Source organism: Podarcis gaigeae (genome assembly GCF_964106915.1).
Source record: "Podarcis gaigeae genome assembly, chromosome: 4".
In the NCBI taxonomy this organism is placed as follows: domain Eukaryota; kingdom Metazoa; phylum Chordata; class Lepidosauria; order Squamata; family Lacertidae; genus Podarcis; species Podarcis gaigeae.
The window spans coordinates 33,217,477-33,240,021 of NC_139677.1; the positions used below are offsets into that span (position 1 = coordinate 33,217,477).

The 22,545-nt window shown below is 43.1% G+C and overlaps 1 protein-coding gene across 5 annotated transcripts in view; it reads left to right on the top strand.

Annotated features, from left to right (window-relative positions):
- The window catches only part of CHST10 (carbohydrate sulfotransferase 10), a 23,003-nt gene extending 1,672 nt beyond the window's left edge, over positions 1-21,331 (top strand). For 2 of the 5 annotated variants that reach the window (XM_083735654.1, XM_083735652.1), the window contains exons 2-6: positions 7,222-7,362; positions 11,303-11,400; positions 13,724-13,958; positions 15,155-15,260; positions 16,889-21,331. In XM_083735654.1, coding sequence (XP_083591780.1) covers positions 7,263-7,362; positions 11,303-11,400; positions 13,724-13,958; positions 15,155-15,260; positions 16,889-17,426 — 1,077 coding nt within the window. In that variant the 5' untranslated portion in view covers positions 7,222-7,262 and the 3' untranslated portion in view covers positions 17,427-21,331. Of the gene's footprint in view, positions 1-77; positions 5,597-6,163; positions 7,363-11,302; positions 11,401-13,723; positions 13,959-15,154; positions 15,261-16,888 lie in introns of those variants that run through there. The other 3 variants (XM_083735653.1, XM_083735655.1, XM_083735651.1) reach the window with 3 other exon arrangements.
- The last annotated feature ends 1,214 nt before the right edge of the window (positions 21,332-22,545 follow it).

Consider the following 22,545-nt stretch of genomic DNA (forward strand, 5'->3'; position numbering starts at 1 on the left):
AAAGGTCACATGGTTTTCCAGTGGGCATCCTGCCTCGTAAGTACCGGTATGTTTAGGACTGTCATTTGAAATGGTCAGCGGGCTAGAGGAGGGTTATCTTTCTTAAGGAGGCAAAACAAACGTTAAGGCATGAGTGGCGTGTACAGAGTATCTAGGTGGACATTTTCCTCTTCTACGGTTCTGGAACTTGGCGCCTCATCCAATGAAATGAACCGTTTAAAGCAGTTGAATGGAAGCATCTTGACATAATACATGATAAGACACAGAAATTAATTGGATGCGGTGGTGAGCCATGTGCAGGTGCCAGACTGCTACCTTTCAGGAGCAGGTAACCCCTAGCATCAATTGTACAAGTGATATCTGAACCGGCCTAAAGGCCCTTCACCTCCTGTTAAGAATTTTTGGCTAGGGAGTTTTTGAGCAGGATTTCATCTGATGAGATGGGGATTGTAGCAGTAAGGATCAGGGTTCTTTCAGCCATGTGCCCAAGCGCTTGACATGAACTCCTGGAGAAGGTAAAAGAACACACCTCTCAGGTGTTTTTCAGAAAGAAACCTAAAGGCCATTTGCTAATGCAGGCTTGGAGACGGTGCAAACCTATGCACCTTTACTCAGAAGTAAGTCCCATTTACCGTTCAGTGGGGTTTACTCCCCAGATAAATGTGCACAGGACCATAGCTTTGGAAAACTAAGACAAGGCTGCTGTACAATTTAATTATTTTATGACATTTGTTTACCCTTTGCTTGCATTTCACTTACAGAGAGGGAGAATATGACCATCTTGAACAAACAAATAGCATTTATGAGAGCTCAGAAATGTGATCTGCCTAGTTTTATACAGGTTCTTATCTTTATAGGTTTGCTTTTTTAATGTATAAAATGAAAAGATAGCAGCTGCTCTTAAACTTAGTTTATTCTCAGCCTGGGTCTCGAAGGTGAGCAACGAGTACCTGCCAGGGAAAGTGTTGGAATAGGTTTGAAGCTGAAATTCACTATGTATAGGGAAGGAATTTTGGAGCAGAGAGGCCAGTAAAAAAAATGAGGTTTGAGAGCTGGTTATCAGGGGCGCTAGGTCTGATGTTGATGAGAAGCAAACATCTGCCTGTGGTTTTTTGTTTGACTGCCACCTGCTTAAAAGGCAATCTGGAGTCCAGATGTAGCGATTACCATCTAAAATATTCGACAAAGTCATAGAAGAAAGATAAACTGGTGTCTGCTATCTATCAACAACCTTCCATGTTAAGGGACCTGTCAGTGCCAGGTGTTTGAGACAAATAAGAGCAGGAATGGGGAACCTATGAATATCCAGATGTTGGGCTATGGCTTCTATCATCCCTGACAATTGGTCGTGCCTGGTGGAGCTGATGGAGGGCTTGGGGATGGTTGTCACCCTTGTGTGCTGCTTGTAATGGATACATCTCCCAAAGAAATCAGTGGCAATTACTTCCGGGTAAGTGAGGTTAAGATTGCTGCCAAAGTGTGCAATCCTATAATGCTATAGGAGTAAGACCCAGTGCCCTGTAAACAAAGCAACCTCCTTGAATATATTAGGAAGAGGTCAAACCACAGAGTGGTGAGCACTGAGGATTCAGTGGAATAGAGTGAAATAAAAAATGCTATTTGCAATAACTAGGATTTCTGAATGTTTTTTTTACATGTTTGTGTATGTAGAAAGAACTTGCTGAGTTCACACTATGATCTCTTCACCATAGACCCACAACTTCAGTTCTCTAGAACACCAATTAATGGGAACACATTTAGTGGAGATTCATGCTCCATATCAATTTGTGCAAATTGCATTAAATTGGTATGCATCTTATACCAATTGTAGAATTGAAAAAATTGGACATATGGTGCAGATTTTATGCTGGGCGGGGGAAGCCTTAAACACCTACTTTTGCAGAATGCAGTAGTGCAGTTTTATAGCTACACTCTGTTTCCTTACTTACCGGTAACCTTGCCCATTTGTATGACTTGTTATTACCATAGTTTTATGAGCATGATTATATTATAAAATGCAACTTGCAGTCTACAAGTGTAGCTTTCATAGACGCCATATAACTTCCTTACAACCTGAGTATTGTTAGTGTGCAAAGGATGAAATATCACATATATATGACTTTTAAAATTCATGTTCTTGGCTACTATTGCAGTCTTCTGCCACTCCCCTCCCCCGATTGTTGAGAATTCAATTTCATTTTTGCCTTAGCTTATTATCTGCTACAGAATCCCAAAACTAGGTTATCTGCTGCTGTTTTCGTGAGATGGCCTTTGTATCCTGTGTTTTGAGTGGGTTGGGGATTCCCATTTTCTTATTTCACTTAGTAATTAGGGATGCAGTTGACTAGACAAGTGTCAGATTTCAACTTTTCATCTGAGGTTGATGCATCTAAATCCTTTAGGATCCCTTTATCATTTAATGAGTCAGGAGCAATCCACACTTATCTGTAGCAGCTGCTTTCTCAAAGTGTGATGCTGGGCTGCTTTGGGATTGTGAGTACTGGCAGAAAGAAAGAGTTCTTCCTTGCACTAGCTTAGTTTGATGGGAAGGAACCATGAGCCATGCTTACTAAGGGTCAGACTGCTAAAAGCCCTTGTTGACATGTTAATGCTGAGTCGGAGAGAACAGTCAAATGTGCAGAACCCTGGAATGAAAATCATGGCTGTTTCTTTCTTTCATCAGCCCTGCTGTTACCATGCCACATAAAGCTAAGGCGTGCTTTGTTTCAGCACTACGTGCAAACCATAGCTGTCAACTTACAGATTTGAAAATAAGGGACCAGCAGCCTTGAAAATAAGGGACCAGCAGCCAAAATAAGGGACCTGCAGCCTCACCTGTTCCAGACACTCCAGTCTTCCTGTCCTCCTGCAGTCTGGTCAAACACATGCTGGTAGCTTCGAGAACACTGTCCAACCAACTTTGTAACCAGAGGTTCAACTGAAGAGAATCTGAATCACATGCACCACAAGGCCTATGCAGCCTCAACTTAAGATGGCTCCCCGGCCTGGCTTTGCACTGCAAAGTTTGCAGCAGCACGTGCAACAAAATGGCATCCAGCATTCAAAAAACCTCTCAGCTTGCATTAACTAGCCACACACAAGGCATGCAAGCTCCACCATCCCTATCATTCTTAGACTTCTTATTGGGTGAGCAACACAGCCAAGCAACACAGTTGGAGCCTCCCTGGCCGGCAGGGAGGGAGGGAGAGGAGCTGCTTCCTTTAAAATTTAAGGGACATCATTTAAGGGACAGCAGCGGGACATAGCGCTGGAATAAGGGACTGTCCCTTCAAATAAGGGACACTTGACAGCTATGGTGCAAACCCAGGCTCATGGTTTGTCTCATGCAAACCACGAGCAAGACTTTTCCCTCTTGTACACTCACAGCTGTTATTTATTAATTAAATTTATATACTGCCCTTCATCCAAGGATCACAGGGCAGTTTACAGTATAAAAACACAAAAATGCCGAACAGTACCCCACCCCAAACTATGTTGCTTCCATAAATTTGCCTATGAGGGAATTTGCCTCCCTCATAGGCTGAAAAAGTTACCCAACTCGGAGTTAGACCCAGAGTTTCTTCAGTGTGGTATAATGATTAGAGTTTTGAACTAGGACTTGGGGGACAGCAATTCATGTCCCCACTCAGTTATGAAGCTCACTGGGTGACTTTGGGCCAATCACTTTCCCTGTCTGGCCCACCTCACAGGGTTGTTGTGAAGATGAAAAGGAAAGGAGAACCTAGGTGTATATGTGATATCATGGTGCCCAGCCAAGTGTATTTTTATAATTGCAGATGCTGAAAATTTTAAGTGGGTCACATATTTCTCTCCTTATGATTCCACAATCCTATAAGAATGAGCTCAGGGGAAAGAAAGCAGTCTGTCTCGCTGGACCCTGTTACTTTAAAGAAAATATTGCATGAAGGGAGATGTGTAATCTAGGTCATGGTTTAATGTATTGCAAATAAAAGCAATATGTTTCTGGGTTCCTTACTCTTGTCTGCATTCAGATCATCCTATTGAGCGTAGCAGGAAGTAAGAGTAAACTTGGCCAGAAATTTAATGAAAGACATCAGGATTCCTGTCTTAAACCAGCAAGAGTTGAAGGCAGCTCCATACGTCACACAGCTGATGCACGTGTGTACAGATTTTACACTGGTGTTTCTTCCAGCACACACTTGATATGTGGAGGGATATGTCTGTGTACATCTGGCTCTGGCCCAGACTCACCAGATATGCGTACTTGGGGTTTAAATATATGTGCATGCATGCATATACGTATATTCTACAGTGCAGAACTGGTGTACCTGCAGCATGCTTTTAGAACTTCTTAAACGTGTTGAGTTGCGGCGGCATTGAGAACAATGAATTGCTTTGTAGGCTCAGTGCAATTCCGAAGATTTTTATTTTTAAAAAAATTACATAAAATCCACTTTTTGTGGTGTAGGTATATTTAGTAGAACTTCTGTGAATGGTTTGTTTTGTTAGAATTTTATGCATGCAGGGGACGCAATTGTTTGTTCTGTCTTAGACTGGCACCCATTTAAGACTGGCAAGAGCATTTCAGAAGCTTGAAAGAGAACTCAGGTCCAGACTTCTGTGACGCTGTCTTGTTCATGGCTTCCGCAAATGTGCTCAAGCGTGATTCTTAAAAGCTTGTACAAAAAGTGCTGTAGCATCTTGGAGAATAACTGGCTTATTGTGGCATGGCTTAGCTTTCATAGGCTATTGCCCACTTCATCAGATGTTTAAGGCAGCTTTTACAGGCCTTTGCGTAGAAGGGGGAAAGACTTGCACAGCTGAATCAAATGTTACAAAAATACACGGTATTCACAGCAAACAGGTTAATCTCCATCTTTGTTCCATTTGTCCTCTTGGTACTGCAGATTAGCACGGTTCCTCTACTAAACTTTTATTTTACACTGACAAATCTATCCATTTTGAACAAGGGTACATTCCTCTAAAAAGTCTGCAAGCTCATTTTTTTAAAAAACAAACAAACCACAGAGTATAGTCCATTTAATATTTGCCTTATGTAATCTGTTGAAATGATTTTGAGACTCGTTGCTTAATTGCTCCAAAATCCACAATTTGGGCAGCCTTTATTAGGAGCAACCAAAATGTCAGAATAGTGACAAGTCTTGTATCGGGACAGCAAAAGCTTTATATACCCGTGTTCTCTTTGATACCCGTGTTCTCTTTGATTTGTGTGCACAATACAATTGTGCCAAGCCATATTTGTCATATTTCCTTTGGTCCTCTAGACACCTTCATAACATGGGTTAACCTTCCCAGGTGGGCAATTTGCCACACCTGTCTGTACCTCCTGTTTAAAGAAATTCCTTCCATTGTTTCCCAGGCCAAGGCCATCTCTGCACACGCAACCAGTGAAAAGTGGCTGATCCATTATTTGCACTTTATACTTCAGGCTGCATCAACTGAAGTCAATAATGTTAACTGGGGTAACTTGGTAATAGTTTTCAGGTTGGCCTTAGTTTCTCGAAACAATAGGGAACAAACCTTGTGGGTTTCTTGGCTTGTGGTTTGCTACTTCTGGTGAGGTGTGGCATTGAGCAGTGGGGAATCCTGAGCAGTTTGCGTTGTCGTTTAGTCGTGTCCGACTCTTCGTGACCCCATGGACCAGAGCACACCAGGCACTTCTGTCCTCCAGTGCCTCCCGCAGTTTTATCAAACTCATGCTGGTAGCTTCAAGAACACTGTCCAGTCATCTCGCCCTCTGTCGTCCCCTTCTCCTTGTGCCCTCCATCTTTCCCAACATCAGGGTCTTTTCCAAGGAGTCTTCTCTTCTCATGAGGTGGCCAAAGTATTGGAGCCTCGGCTTCACAATCTGTCCTTCCAGTGAGCACTCAGGGCTGATTTCCTTCAGAATAGAGAGGTTTGATCTTCTTGCAGTCCATGGGACTCTCAAGAGTCTCCTCCAGCACCATAATTCAAAAGCATCAATTCTTCAGTGATCAGCCTTCTTTATGGTCCAGCTCTCACTTCCATACACCACTACTGGGAAAACCATAGCTTTTACTATACGGACTTGTGTTGACAAGGTGATGTCTCTACTTTTTAAGATGCTGTCTAGGTTTGTCATTGCTTTTCTCCCAAGAAGCAGGCGTCTTTTAATTTCGTGACTGCTGTCACCGAGCAGTTCTCAGCAGCATGCTATTGGTTCGTGTGAAACTATAGTTAAACATTTAACTATGGTTTAATGATGTGCAGACTGGGCTACTGTCTTTTACAGTTCCATCCATTTCTGCATAGTTTTCTTGTTATTCTAATGCATGGGTGGCTAACATTTTCCAGCCCTACGGCCACATTGACAGCTACCCCTGTGAGGACCGTACGCCAGCAACGGATGTGGACCATGCATGTACACATGCATGCACGCTCACTACACATGTGCATTGCCCACATTCAGCGCACACAGAGTCACCGCACATACACTGTCGAACAACGTGCAAGCAAGCATTTAAATATAACACTCTTGCACACAGGCACACACACAATTACAGTCAGCATTCCCACTCCAGCAGTGGGGTGTCTCGAAATGCTGCCTTTTGCTTTGCACAGATAATTTGCTGATGGTACATAGAAAAAGACCCTTCTGGCTGCTCTTTAGAAATCCTTGCTCAATGGCAGCTGGAGAAATCTCTTTATCTCCTGATTTGGTAGATAACGTGCTCTCTTTGCTCTTTAGAGATCTCCATCTACAGAACAGACAAAGCGTTTTAGCATTGGATCAGAAGATAAAGCTGTCGAGGACTGGCAGGCCACTTCCTATAGCTTGGAGGTCTGGAACCGCCAGCCACCTCTCTTAATTTCAACATTTCACCTTTAGTGTGTATGTATTTGTACCGGAATTAGCATGTGGGAGGCAATCTCTTTTTGAAGATAGCTTTGTAAAATAATGAATTCTAGTAATTCTATAGCTGAGGGTAGTTCAAGGGCTGTACTGTTAATCCTCTTACTGGAGTAGACTGCAATGGAAGGAGATGCTTCTTTAGTTATAGAAGAGGCTACTTCTCAGAAAATAAAAAAGTACATATGAAAATTGATACTTTCATGCTTGCTTGTTTATGATGCATTTAAATGTTTTATTTCTTCCTGTTTTATAGCTGCTTTGGATCTGTTACAGATAGCGACAGGCAGCATAGAAACTCATAAGAACATTTTATTTTTCATTTTTGTTTTGTTTTGGAAAAGCAGCAGGAACCAACGGACGTTATATGGATCATATCTGAAACATCATGCACCGCCAGTGGCTGCTGTTAGCTGCATGCTTTTGGGTTGTATTCATGTTCATGGTTGCTAGCAAGTTCATCACGTTGACCTTCAAAAATCCTGATGGTAAGTTCACATATATTTTTCTTTTTACTGATGCACATTCTGGAACAAAAAGAACACCTGGCAGTGTTAACGTCCAGAGAATTATTTTTATATGCTGCTGCTGCTGCTGCTGCTGCTTGTCTTTTCTACAAACATTACAGAATGCATAGTATAAATAATTAGTAAATGAAAATGCTTTTCCTTTAATAACGTGCTTTCCCACTTATAAATCACATGTTGGAAAAATTACCTGAATTACACTTGTTGAAGATGCATATTTTCCCATGACTTGCTTTCCTTAAGGTAAACGAATCAAATATGCTGTGCAGCAATGGAGGTTTGTGCAGCTTAGAAAAAGTTGAAAGAAATAATACAAATCTCCTGAATTTGCTTTCCTTTCCCCCTGCCTGCTTTTTTTCATTGTGTTTGTTGATTTTAGAACAAGTAACAGCTTGTCTACATGAAAGATAGGTATAAAGCAGTATACATCTTCAATGCAACTGTATTATCTGCAAAAAGAAATAACTTGTCTAGCTGGCAACCAATATATACCTTTAGAAATTGCCATATCTAAAAAGTTGTCATTTGGCAAGTTGCTACAGAATGAACACTTCGACTCTTCCTTGCTCCAATTTGCTAACACTGGGCCATGTGATCTTGGATTGAAGGTTCCAGGTGGTGAGAAATGGACCCCTTTTTCTGAAATAATAAAAATAAAAATAAATAATTTTATGCCGCCCATCTGACTGGGTTTCCCCAGCCACTCTGGGCAGCTTCCAATAAATTAAAACACAGTAAGACATGAAACAATACGTGTGATAATGAGAGTTAGATGCAAAAGATTTTGTGTGCAACATGAACATTTATATGGAAAAGTACAAATAGTGTCGTTCTCTACTACGTACAGCATTTACATGTTAATCCCGAGTAGTGATTTAAATGCTTGGTTTTCAGGGGCATGTTTGCAAGGTATTTTTTTGTGCTTTATCCCAAATTGGCCCTGTATTGCTTCTTATTGATTTCTGTCCTTGGCTGCTTAGTTGAAAAATAACAGCTAGTCTTTTGCTTATCTTAAGTAGCCCAGATGGTATTAAACTGTTAATGAGTTTAAATCCATTTGATGGCACTGTCTTGTTCCCTCCTCTCTCTCTCTCTCTCTCTCTCTCTCTCTCTCTCTCTCTCTCTGATAAGGTCTTTAGAGAGACTAGGCAGAAGTCTTCCATTGGCAAGGGACATAGTGAGTTTTGTGTGTGGATATGTCATGGTGGCAATTTCTGCATTTTCCCATAATAAGCCATTTAGTGGTGATCGAATTGATAAAGGAAGTATTATGTACTGCAGTGGCTGAAAGAGGAAGATTAATGCCAGCAAACTATGAGACTCCTCGCGTGACTTTGCTGCATACACTTCAGTCGTCTTCACTTATGATAGAATTATTGTTGAGGGAGTTACACATTTTCCATACACTCAACACACAGTGTTCACTTCCATTCAGTTTTTACGTTAGTTAGTGAAAAGTGACATACAAATGCAAACAGAGACCTGCGGGCATGCAAATTTTAATAATAATAATAACCTACAATGCATTTGTTTCAACAGAGTCTTACTCTGAAGTTCTGCTGTTTCCACAAACATTCTTTTTCTTCCTGGTTTTAATGCATCTCTGTGGGTTTTTTTGGTCTGTTTTGTCTGTAAGTCACGTTGGGTTAACTTGGGCAAGATAAAGCGATGAACAAATAAAAAGTCATCCATCTATCTATCTATCTATCTATCTATCTATCTATCTATCTCTATCATCTATCTATCTATCTATCTATCTATCTATCTATCTATCATCTATCATCTATCTATCTATCTATCTATCATCTATCTCTATACACACACATATATATATACATAGACATACACACAAGGAAATAAAGCTAAAATAATTTAATTCTATCAAATATAACTCAAGGCAAAATTGCATATTATACAGTAAAGGTGGAAGTAGTCATTTCTTTATGAATATTCATGGTGATGAATACACAGATTCATGCAGTGACTTCAGACATGATGGTTGTATGGCATGTAAAGCATTAACCCATACCCTAAGTAGATTCATGAACAGGGTTCTCAGACCATAGCTGGGCTTGGTGGTCAGCTATTATTTCTTCTAGACATGGAATATGCCAAAAGTGTTTTAGAGCGCATGCTGAGTGCCTCTCTTATTGAGCAAGTGCAGCTGCCCACCCTCAAAGCATGTGATAAATGATACCAGAGATTGGTAATAATATATATATATATATATATATATATATATATATATGCAGGTTTTGGTGTCCTCGGGTGTCTTCCCGTGTAAAAGTTGGGGTGTCTAGGCGACGTTTCGACGAGGTCTCACTCGTCATCTTCAGGCTGGTGCTTTCGGCTTCTTGTTACTGGAACAGAGCGGGATCTCAATGTTTGAGTTCCTATAAATACTGTAGAGGGGGTGTGGTGTCTAGCCTCCAATGTTCTGGGCAGAGAGGAAGTTCCCAGGCTAGTGTGCCTTTTCTTCTTTTGTTCCTTAATTACTTGAGAGATACCTTGAGTGATTTCTTGAGTGATATCCTGAGTACCACTTAGGTGGGTCATTAGGTGTGGATTAGTTGCTAAAGTCTTTGTGTCTTGACCTCTTGAACTTTGTGAAGAGTTTTCCTGAGAAGATGGCTGTATTGCACTTAGTTGTGCTTTGGCTTGGCTTCGTGTATAGGGGCGAGCTGTGGTTTTGTGGCTTGTGTCAGCCAGATCTGTGTAGGGATTGCAGGGGGGTGCAGCATCCGGAGGTGCCACCATGGATTGGCTACTGGATGGTGTCAGTAATTCATCTGTGGAGAGGGTCTGGGTTTGGGTCTGGTGTGGTTGATTGGTGTTGGCGTTCTGTGTGCCTCTGGATCTGGTGTCAGTTTTTGTGGGGAGGGCTAATTTCCAGATGTCTGGCAAGCGGGATGTGTCGTCACGCTTGTTCATGTTGTGAGGGTGTTTCTCTATCTCGATGGCTTCCATGATTATTCTCTTGTGGTGATGTTCCGTGTTAAAGAGCAATTTGGAATCTGCAAAATTAATTTTGCAGATTCCAAATTGCTCTTTAACACGGAACATCACCACAAGAGAATAATCATGGAAGCCATCGAGATAGAGAAACACCCTCACAACATGAACAAGCGTGACGACACATCCCGCTTGCCAGACATCTGGAAATTAGCCCTCCCCACAAAAACTGACACCAGATCCAGAGGCACACAGAACGCCAACACCAATCAACCACACCAGACCCAAACCCAGACCCTCTCCACAGATGAATTACTGACACCATCCAGTAGCCAATCCATGGTGGCACCTCCGGATGCTGCACCCCCCTGCAATCCCTACACAGATCTGGCTGACACAAGCCACAAAACCACAGCTCGCCCCTATACACGAAGCCAAGCCAAAGCACAACTAAGTGCAATACAGCCATCTTCTCAGGAAAACTCTTCACAAAGTTCAAGAGGTCAAGACACAAAGACTTTAGCAACTAATCCACACCTAATGACCCACCTAAGTGGTACTCAGGATATCACTCAAGAAATCACTCAAGGTATCTCTCAAGTAATTAAGGAACAAAAGAAGAAAAGGCACACTAGCCTGGGAACTTCCTCTCTGCCCAGAACATTGGAGGCTAGACACCACACCCCCTCTACAGTATTTATAGGAACTCAAACATTGAGATCCCGCTCTGTTCCAGTAACAAGAAGCCGAAAGCACCAGCCTGAAGATGACGAGTGAGACCTCGTCGAAACGTCGCCTAGACACCCCAACTTTTACACGGGAAGACACCCGAGGACACCAAAACCTGCATTCCTGTACCCGTGAAAATCTACGAAAGCATATATATATATATATATATATATATATATATATGCCTTACTTTCTATTATTCTGTTTTCTTCTTACCTAGTGTATGGTGTCAAGCAAGAGCCGTTAACATTGACAGCTATAACTAAAGTAGAGAAAATTCAAGTGACAAAATCGAAAAGGTTTCCTGGAGAGATTCAGGTATGTGCTGCTAACCCAGAGTAAAAGCTGTATTCTACCAAAATAAGCTTGGTTGGTAGGAAGGAAAAGATAGGACCTCTCTTGAGGCATTTATAGAATTCCCCTCAGAGATGCTAGAATTACCCCATCCCTGAGGGATATGAGCTGAACAATACAACACATGCACAAACATCCTATATTTTTAATCGTTCTTAATATGGAATTGAAAGCCATCACCACAACTTGTTGTAGTGAATCCTGTATATCAGTTACACATTGTCTGAAAAAGAACTTTGTATTTTCTGTGCCAAGTATATGACTTACTTTATTTTATTTTAATACAATCCCAATGTCCTCCTTGTCTATATGATACTGCAGAGAAGCTATAAGGTATACAGCTTTTCAGCACAACTTGTAGCAGCTTGTTTGCTGGATTCTAAAACCCAAACAGCTTTATCTTACAAAGGATTAATCACTAGGCCTGTTCCAACCGTTCTCTTTATTCCGGTAGGAATATTTGGGGAAGAATATGTCCTAAATATTCTTAATTTCCTCCCGCATCCACAGAATGGAAATTTAGGAGCCCAATGTAACCTTAGGCAAGTATACACTATTAGAATTCTGAAATCCATTGTGCAATTATATTGTGGAAATAATGTGCATAAATTCAAGGAAGACGAGAAGGTGGGATAATTTTTCTATAAAAAGTTGTGTTCCAGTGCTTAGTGCGTCATAATTTCAGCATGGGGGCAGGGGGTGGGAAAAGGCTTTTCTCCCACTGCAGTATGTATATAGCCTGTCAACCAACACATGGAAAGGTATTGATTTGTTCTTCTTCTGATGAAGGCAAACTGGAAAGTGTGCTGTGTGCTTAGTGGAAATCCTGTACTTAGGGCCAAGACTGAGTTTTCACAGAGGCTTGCATAATCACAGTCACTCAGAAAATGAGCAACTTCACACACACAGACCCAGTAGAAGCATAAAGGTAAAGGGGACCCCTGACCATTAGGTCCAGTCGTGACCGACTCTGGGGTTGCGGCGCTCATCTCGCTTTATTGGCCGAGGGAGCCAGCGTACAGCTTCCGGGTCATGTGGCCAGCATGACTAAGCCACTTCTGGTGACCCAGAGCAGTGCACAGAAACGCCGTTTACCTTCCCACCGGAGCGGTACCTATTTATCTACTTGCACTTTGACATGTTTTCGAACTGCTAGGTTGGCAGGAGCAGGGACCAGTGGCGTAGCGTGGGTTGTCAGCACCCGGGGCAAGGCAAGTAATTTGCGCCCCCTAACCCGTGGATTTGCGCCCCCTAACCCTAACCCCCAGATGTTGTGGCCGGTGCGGCCGGCCCCCCCTGCACCCCCCACGCTACACCACTGCCACAAAGTAGTGCGAGGCTTAATCACATGGCGGGGAAGAAGGCAGCAACTGGGTCCCGGGGGCGTCTCTGATGTGGCCTTACGGGCACCATTTGCAAGCGGGGAGCGGCACCCCATCCGCGCGAGCGCGCCCCCAGACGCAGGAGCCGCGCAGGCAGGGCTGGGGGCTGAGGCGCCAATGGAGGGGAGATGAAGGGCCTGCGAAGCCCTCGAGCACCAGAGAGCTGCTCCTGGTTTCGCGGGGGGGGGGGGCTCGGCCGGGGGCGGCAGCCCTTTTGTCCGCAGGATGGCAGCGGCGCCACCGGCCAGCCCCATTACCGGCCCGGCCAGCCTCCCGGGGCGCCAGGGCTCCGCCGCAACTAACACCTTCCCTCCAAAACTGGGCTGGTCGGATGTAGTTCTCTCCCGCGCTCAGCTCTGCGCTGGGCGGCCGCTGCATTTTCCCTCCCCCAGATAGTCCCTCCCTCGCTCGCTCTCCGCTCCGCAACGCACGCCTGGCACCCTCCCCCTCCACAGTGGGCGGCGACCCGGCAGCTCGGATCAGATTCGCACAGCCAGCACTGTGAGAGAGAGAGTGAGCCAGGACCAGGTAGGGGCAGAGAGCTCCGAGTGCGCCCCCAAAAATGTTGCGCCCGGTGCGGCTGGCACCCCTTGCACCCCCCACGCTACGCCACTGGCAGGGACCGAGCAACGGGAGCTCACCCCGTCGCAGGGATTCGAACCGCCGACCTTCTGATCGGCAAGTCCTAGGCTCTGTGGCTTAACCCACAGTGCCACCCGTGTCCCTTAGTAGAAGCATAGGATGCCACAAATGGGTGTTCTGCATGAGACCAGTCCAGAGTAATTGTGCTGTATATGTCTAATTTCATGTTCCTTTAAAATGTGAACTGGAAAATAAAATTCTTCCTTGTGCTCTCCTTTCCCCCTCCCCTCCCCCTCCCTCCTCTTCTCCCATTTTATACCAAGACAATAGGTAGAGGTCTATCTGAAGACATTATACATCAACCTTTGGTCCATATGGAAAGGCTTGAGCTACTCAGGAATGTGTGCCAAGATGCATCGCTGAAAAACCTCACTCACACTACTGTTTCAAAATTCGTTTTGGATCGGATATTTGTATGTGACAAGCACAAGATCCTCTTCTGTCAAACTCCAAAAGTTGGCAATACTCAGTGGAAGAAAGTCTTGATTGTTTTAAATGGTATCTGTTTACTTCTTAAAGCTTCTGACATGTGTGCTTGGTTGGCTAGAGAAAAAAAATTAACTAGCATAGTATAAAAATAGGTTGTTTCTGTCCACTGATTTATTTATTTTTTATTCCAGCATTTCACTCCCTCTTCTTTTATAGTCTGTTTTTTAAACACGTCATTCAAAAATAAAAATCCTGAAGTCTTCCAATACTCACCTTTGCGCCACCTGCATAACCTGTGCCAAAACCATGGCAATATGGTTGGTGCACTGCTGTGGTTATTGGGAGCTAATTGCAACCTGAGCTTTAAAATTAAATCTACTGCTGTGCCCAGTGCAGCTTAAGCAAGAGAATCGAACTATTCCAAACATAAGATACCATGCCCCCAAAGTTTTAACCAAAGTTTACTGCAATGTCAAATTAGCATTTCAGTTTGACTTCATTTCATTTCAAAAATCTATAGTCCATAGGCATTCCCAGCTTAGGATAAAGTTACATAGTTATAAAGCTAATACCGTACTTTTACGTGTTTAAGACTAGGTTTTTTTACTCTAAAATAATGTTAAAAAATGGGGCTCGTCTTATACACAGGCAGTGTATTGTGGGGCTGGGTGACTGGTTGCAACCGCAAGCTGCAGCTTGTCAGCAGCAATTTGGTGGGTGATTGTTTGCTGCAGCAAGGGCTGCCGTGGATTGGCTGTCGCTGTGGCAATTGGGCTTTCGATTGCCGGCTGCTGTAGACGAGCGGGCAGATGCTTCTGTGGTGCAGTGGTTAAGAGCGGTGGACACGTAATCTGGTGTCCACGCTCCTCCACATGCAGCTGTTGGGTGACTTTGGGCTAGTCACACTTCTCTGAAGTCTCTCAGCCCCACGCACCCCACAGAGTGTTTGTTGTGGGGGAGGAAGGGAAAGGAGATTGTGAGCCGCTTTGAGACTCCTTAGGGTAGTGATAAAGCGAGATATCAAATCCAAACTCCTCCTCTTCTTTTGCAACGCGATCTTTTATGAGTGTTTGCATTTGGGTTAGTGAATTTTTGCATTCCTCCCCCCACAAAAGCTCTACAACTCTGGGCATTCCTCCCCCATTTTCTTAAATTTGAGTCCCCCAAAATAGGGGGCATCTTATACATGGAAAAGTACAGTAATTTTCTTTCTTTTTTAAAAAAGAAAGGTACCTTTCTAAAAACACGTACTTACTTTTTCCCAGGAGCTTTTTCTTCCATTGAGGAGATCCCCGAGAACATTGTGCATGACCACGAGAAGAATGGTTTGCCACGCTTATCTTCCTTCAGTGACTCAGAAATTCAAGAGCGGTAGGTGATAAATTTTAGCTTAACTTGGTGTCTGAACCAAACAGCTGTCTTGTTTTGAAAAGCCACACTTAACCAAATTAAGTGGCGTGTATGAAAAATAAGCATGCTAAAAGGAAAGGTAACCCATGTTGACCTCTAAGGCAAAATCTTTGTTATGCTAACCAAAATGTCACATGATAGTGCACACGCTTTTGAGTGATCCAGAACATTATTAGGCTGTAAAGGTAAAGGGTAAAGGAACCCCTGACCATTGGGTCGAGTCGTAACCAACTCTGGGGTTGCGGCGCTCATCTTGCTTTATTGGCCGAGGGAGCCAGCGTTTGTCCGCAGACAGCTTCCGGGTCATGTGGCCAGCATGACTAAGCCGCTTCTGGCGAACCAGAGCAGCATAATAATAATAATAATAATAATAATAATAATAATAATAATAATAATAATAATTTTATTTATATCCCGCCCTCCCCAGCTGGAGCCGGGCTCAGAGCGGCTAACATCAAATGTATAACACATTAACATAAAATCAGACAATCAATTAAAATACATCCTCAAATCAGATCAGGATCAGAATAAAATCCAATCAGATGGCAACCTGCAGATTAGGGTTGGGGACCTTAAATGCTCACCAGGCCCAACTGATTGTGCTGAACTTATATGGGCCTGTGAGAAAAATTGGGAGGCCATTTTCATGCAAGTTCTTATGAAAGGGGAGAGGGAGTCAGACTGAACCCCGACCAAAGGCCTGGCAGAACAGCTCCGCCTTGCAGGCCCTGCGGAAAGATGTCAAGTCCCGCAGGGCCCTAGTCTCTTGTGACAGAGCGTTCCACCAGATTGGAGCCACAGCTGAAAAAGCCCTGGCTCTAGTTGAGGACAGCCTAACCTCTCTGTGGCTTGGGACCTTCAGGATATTTTTATTTGAAAACACTACCGCTATGCTGTCACATTTGGGACATGGGTGGCACTGTGGTCTAAACCAGTGTTTCCCAACCTTGGGCCTCCAGCTGTTTTTGAACTACAGCTCCCATCATCCCTGACTAGCAAGACCAGTGGCAAGGGATGATGGGAATTGTAGTCCAATAGCAGCTGGAGGCCCAAGGTTGGGAAACACTGGTCTAAACAACTGAGCCTCTTGAGCTTGCCGATTGTAAGGTTTGCGGTTTGAATCCGTGCAATTGGGTGAGCTCCTGTTGCTTTGTCCCAGCTCCTGCCAACCTAGCAGTTCTAAAGAATATCAGTGCGAGTAGATAAATAGGTACCGCTGCGGCGGGAAGGTAAACGATGTTTCTGTGTGACCTGGCTCCCGTCACGGTGTCCTGTTGTACCAGAAATGGTTTAGTCATGCTGGCTACATGAAAGCTGTCTGCAGAAAAATACCAGCTCCCTCGGCCTGAAAGCAGAGGTGAGCACTGCACCCCATATTCGAATTCAACTTAACCACCCAGGGGTCCTTTACCTTTATCTACTGTTGCATTCACACATGCAAGTCACCATTTGCTGCTGCAGCCATCAAGTGAGGAACATGCATGTGTGGACCATTGCTTATTTTATTTAGCTTTGTGAATTTCTGGCAGATAACAAATTCTTAAAATTGCCACGTACAACTTGTTTCCTCTTTTTCTTACCTATTTCAGGCTGAAATTATACTTCAAGTTCCTTATTGTAAGAGATCCGTTCGAGAGGCTTATTTCTGCATTCAAAGACAAGTTTGTCCGCAATCCTCGTTTTGAACCTTGGTATAGGCATGAAATTGCTCCCGGCATCATTCGAAAATATAGAAAGAATCGCACTGAGACCAGGGGGCTGCAGTTTGAGGACTTCGTGCGCTACTTGGGTGATCCAAATCATCGGTGGCTAGATATACAATTTGGAGACCGCATCATTCATTGGGTGACCTACGTGGAACTTTGTGCCCCCTGTGAAATAACATACAGTGTAATTGGACATCATGAAACCTTGGAAGAGGATGCACCATACATCTTGAAGGAAGCTGGAATAGACCATCTGGTGTCTTATCCTACTATTCCGCCAGGGATAACACTGTATAACAAAACTAAGGTGGAACGCTATTTCTCGGGAGTTAGCAAGAGAGACATCCGCCGCCTTTATGCCCGTTTTGAAGGAGATTTTAATCTTTTTGGCTACCCAGAGCCAGATTTCCTACTCAACTGACACCTAGGAGCTGTGGATGAATGAGTATAGTTGATTAAAGTGTACAAAATAATATTCTGCGTAACTGAGATGGTACTGTATCTTTTGTAGGTTTCAGAAACTTGTTCCTTATATCTGTTGGAAGATTTGCTATGTAGGAGCAACTAGGGATTGCAAATCGCTAGCTACTGAAAATAGTTTTTTAATACATGGCACTGCAATATGTCAAAAGCAAAACTTGTTAAGATAGAAAATGTCAAACGTTCCTCTTTCCCTTAACCAACAGAGGATGGACCAGTAATCTATAAATGAACTTGAAAGTGATTGCATTTATAAAGAACATTTAGAGAGGGAGGCAGCTTTCTCTAGAGTTCATGGGCTAAGGACCTGAATATGAAACTTGGATGTCAACATGGGACCAAACATTGGAAAGCATTTTATAGATGAGGAAAAGCCTTCCAGATTCTGATGTCGATCTGAAGGTCTTTTTTTCTTGGGTTCCTTTGCCATAGCCTTATGATAGCAGTGACTAACCATTCAAGTCAAACAGTCGTGCATTTTTCACTGACAACCTTTGAGGTCATAGGAGATCAGAAATCTTCTGCAAGTGAAGCTACAGATCCTACTTGTTAAAAATGTGGGGAAATTTAAAAACGTGATGTTTCTTGTATACGCTTGAGTGACTTGGGTACCATTACTGCTACCAAGCCTACATGTGTCCCTGACCACGTATTCAGTGTGAGCACACAAGCAAACACCTCAGACGTGAAATTATTCAACAACTTGAGCCAAAGTCCCAGTGTGCCATGGAGACAGTGCCTTGCACTTTGGCCACAAAGGGGAAATAGCAGTATGTAGATGCACAGAGTCCCTCTTTGGATGAAAGCAGAGGTTGCATTTGGATAGAGAGAACAGCAAGATCAGGGGAAAGAGCAGAGAAGCTTCAGTGTTGAAGCATTAATAATTATCTGTTACAAAGCCAGGGGAAAGAGTAATTTCCTGTGATTCACAGTGAGTAGAGAGTTTGGGGTTCTAGATGGATGCCAAGGTTGTTGGGATGATTGACACCCTGGCTCTGAGATAACATGCAAGCAAGCAGGAAAAAGACTATGATGGGGGACCAAAGACGAAAGGCCTTTGTAGGGTGTGTTGAGTCCCAAGTGGTGCAGTACTCAAGCAAGCAATCTGGGTTCTTCTGGAACCTTCCCAAAATGGCTAAAGGGATATGACACCAGGCTTTAAGATCCTGAAGAACAAACATTGAGGAGAGGCAAGGGAACAGGGTAGAGGAGGCAGGGAAGCCAGCAACCCGTTGGAATCTGAACCAATTGAACTGTGTGTCCACTTGGGGACAAGAACTTAAAAGGTTCTGTTTCTTGTGGGTGCGGGCTTAGCTGAATCAAATGGGAATATTGCAAATATGGCTGAAAGACGGATATGTTTCCAAAACAAGGTGTATTTGCATGAAATGAGAAGAAGCAGGATGCTTTTAAGTCTGTTCCCTCCACTCCTCAGGGCAGTTAGGGGTAAACTTAAAGGTGTGTGTAAGATTGAATGCCAAGTTTGAAAGTACTGGTTGCAAAAATGCTAAACCAAGGCAATGGACCCCTGTCTTAAGAAATGCAGCATGGACAGTACTTCTTGGAATTGCACTTTAGTTCCCACCTTAGGCTAATGAACAGCCAAATTGAGCTGCATGCCTGCATTGGCTGTGTCCAGCAAAAATGAGGCATTTGTAACTATTCTGGGCCCTTGTTTCCCATGGTAATGAGATGGAGCCTAAGTTGTGTTAGGGAGGGGAGATAGTGTACACTTTGTACAATCATTTGTAGAGCAAAGCTGAAGGAGTCAAAAGTGAGGCTGAACACCTTGGTAAAAGATATCTAATGTGCATTTTCAGGGTTTGGTAAACATTGCTATTCTTAATTTTATTTATTTTTAAATGGTGCTGGCTATCCTAATGATCGCACAAGCCGTGAAACTTATAGAGTGCTGCCAAAGTAAATTGGATCAATATTCCGTTCAAACCAGGTATCGTCGCATCTCCTGGGACCAATTCTTAATCTTGGAAATACCCATGCATGCAATGGGGCAGTGGGACTCCCTTAAGATCTCCACTGCATGTGCAACACTAACATAGTATTGTAAGACTTAATGTCCGATATTCATATCCTTACATTATAAAAAAAGGATGGTAAGACTCAGAAATGGATGTTGATGAACATGTGCATATTTCGTCACACTGAGTTATATACGCAGAGGGGCTGCCCAGGTGCACTGGCGGAGGGAGTGCACAGCCCCCGGTACCATTGAGGAGGGGGGTACCATTGCGGCTGCCCCCCCCCCGGACACGCGCCACAAACACACCCCACCGTGCCGGGTGCCAAGCCCCTGCAAGCAGCAGGCCACGCCCCTGCAGGCGACTTCCCACGCCCCCGGGATGCGCACCAGCCACACCCCCACCTGCTCTCCGCCCCCGTTGCCAGAGCATGCAGCTTTGCCACTACCCAGGTGCAAGCATGATATTTCCAGAACTGAATGTGTAAATTGACCCTTTCAGCAGGCAGATTTGTTGCATCAGAGGGGAGAACACAAATTCCTAATCTTTCCACAAAAGAGCCCTGTCTGTTTTTTTTAGGGTTTCTCCCCCCCCCCCCCCATATGAATAACTGGCAAAATTCACCGGGAATATAAAGAGATGTTCTGTCTGTATAATATACATGTACTGAACAACAACAATAATACTTCTGATTTGTGCTTGTGTTGTCATTGTTCATAAGAGGCAACTTTTTCATTTTATTTTTAGGTTCACCAGCAATAATAATAATAAAAAACTCCTGTTGATCAGCTTTGCTCCACTGTGATGCCAGGAGAAAGGAATAGTTGCATTTTAGTTTTCAGTGGGTCAAAAGCTGATTTTGGTCAACACAATTTCGACACTTGACATAAATGTTGAAATCCTGCTATAGTAGTGTCTTAACTTTATTGGTCAGGAGTAGTCAGAATGGTGAGAAAATTGAGAAAAACCTCCACGTCTTCTCGTAAGGCGTGTTTCGTAAACTTGAAGAAGAAAAAATCAGTGCCAAAATTGCTGCTTCCCATATATTCTGTTGCCAGTGGGAATCTTTTAAAGACTTGAGAGCCATTCTATATATTGCACAACGATTGAGATGACAGAGTTCTACACTATATACCACTTCAGACATTAGGTTGGGAATAGCTATATTTTTCTTTGCGCCCTTGTATAATAATAACAATACTCCCTGAAGGGAGCATGTTTGGAGCAGGGGATGGTTTAGTTTCACTTCTTCCTTTCTATAGCTGATAGCTGGCTGGGTTTGATGGGAACTGGGAGTCCACAACATCTGGGGGCTGCCATGTTAATTCCCTCTGTTGTAATGTGTAGAATGGCTCCAGTTTATTGGAGGAGAATTAAGGGCTCTTTCTGATATGGAAATTTCTCCCACAGAGATCTCTCGCCTGTGTAGGAAAACCATATGCACGTTTGTGTGCGCAGTGGGGATGTACATCTATATTGCCATGTTTGTACATACATGCAGCTTTCCTACACAGAAGTAATATCCATGCCAGGAAATAATTGCATGTGAAGCTGCCCTTAGTTACCGTTGATAACAAGAGATATGTCCAAGATGGCAAAGCTTGAAGCGCTCTTGTCATTTTTTGGGGGGGGGGAGTGGGGGGCACATTTACAAGATCTTCGGTATACAATAGGTCTTAACTGATGTTTAAAAGATGTAACAGCTCAGTTATTTTTATACGACATGTTAGAAAATAAATTGCAATTCAGGACTAATGAGCTGATCAAGTTACCTTTCTGCTGAATTAAAATGTAACAATGTGAGAAATGTATAGCAAAATAAGGCCTTAAAGCTAATTCTAATAAAAAAAAGCGAAGATGAAGTCTATTTTCCCTCATTCTCTCTGTGATCTGATTGCCCAGAATATTATTGGTGTGTCCTTGTGCAATCTTCGTATAGAATCCGGGTGCATTGCAAATTCCATGGTAAATATTTTTTTTCCCCCTTTTGCTGGTGCTTCTTTCTCTAATAAACTCGGTGTATCTTTTGATAGATTCCCATGTAGTGAGAGGCTAAACTTGAATAGATTCTGGTTTCATAAATTAATTTTGGTGTCTGTTTGATTGTGGTTATTTTCTTCTAGTTTGCAGTTGTTATGTTTGCTCCTATGAATTTCTTAGCTTTTTATATACTTAAATATCTATCTATCTATCTATCTATCTATCTATCTATCTATCCATCCATCCATCCATCCATCCATCCATCCATCCATCCTATGTTTGGAGTTTTTGTTTTAGGTATTTATTTGGTGTCCGTTGTTAAAGTGCATAGTCCTTCAGAAGGAAAATGGCATACAACTGACAGTAATGACTGAGGTGCATGATACAAAAAGAACAGTGGTTCAGGTAGGTCATTGGGCCTTTTGGGCCCACAAATGATATTGGACTACAACTCCCATCATCCACGTGCAGCTTAGCTAATGGGAGTTGTAGTCCAATTATATCTTAGCACCCAAGATGGAAGAATGCTGATTTAAGTAACATTAAACTCTGGACATAATGGTCTCACAAGGGGGTGGGGGACAGGATTAGGTTATCATGTATATTATCATGTATTTTTTTTTCACTTGCTTCAAAATATGTTAAGCCCGTTTTGCTGTCTTTGAGGGTCCTCCTGCTCATTCTGCCCTAGTCTCTTGTGGGACTGGGCGATATCTGGTTTTCAACATTGTATAGATATGATAGATATACATATCACAATGTCTGAAATAAGGGTGGAGCTACTTGGAGGCATTGGCTTGCTTCATGGTTTTCCCCACACTGATTTTTTGCATTGCTCTCACACACACACACACATATAATTCTCAATATATTTCCAGGTCAAAAATTATGAAACCGCTATCACAATATGGATTTCAACAGGATTTTGGATGATGTAGTGATATATCAACCAGCCCTAGCCTTTCACCACAAATTCCTGTCCCGATGGCACCAGTGAGTAGGGAAGAGGTAAATAAGCAAATTTAGACTTCACTCTTTTTTGTGGTGTTACATTATGTAATAAAGTAGCAGGAGACAGAACGGGAGAGGAGGAGCTAAATA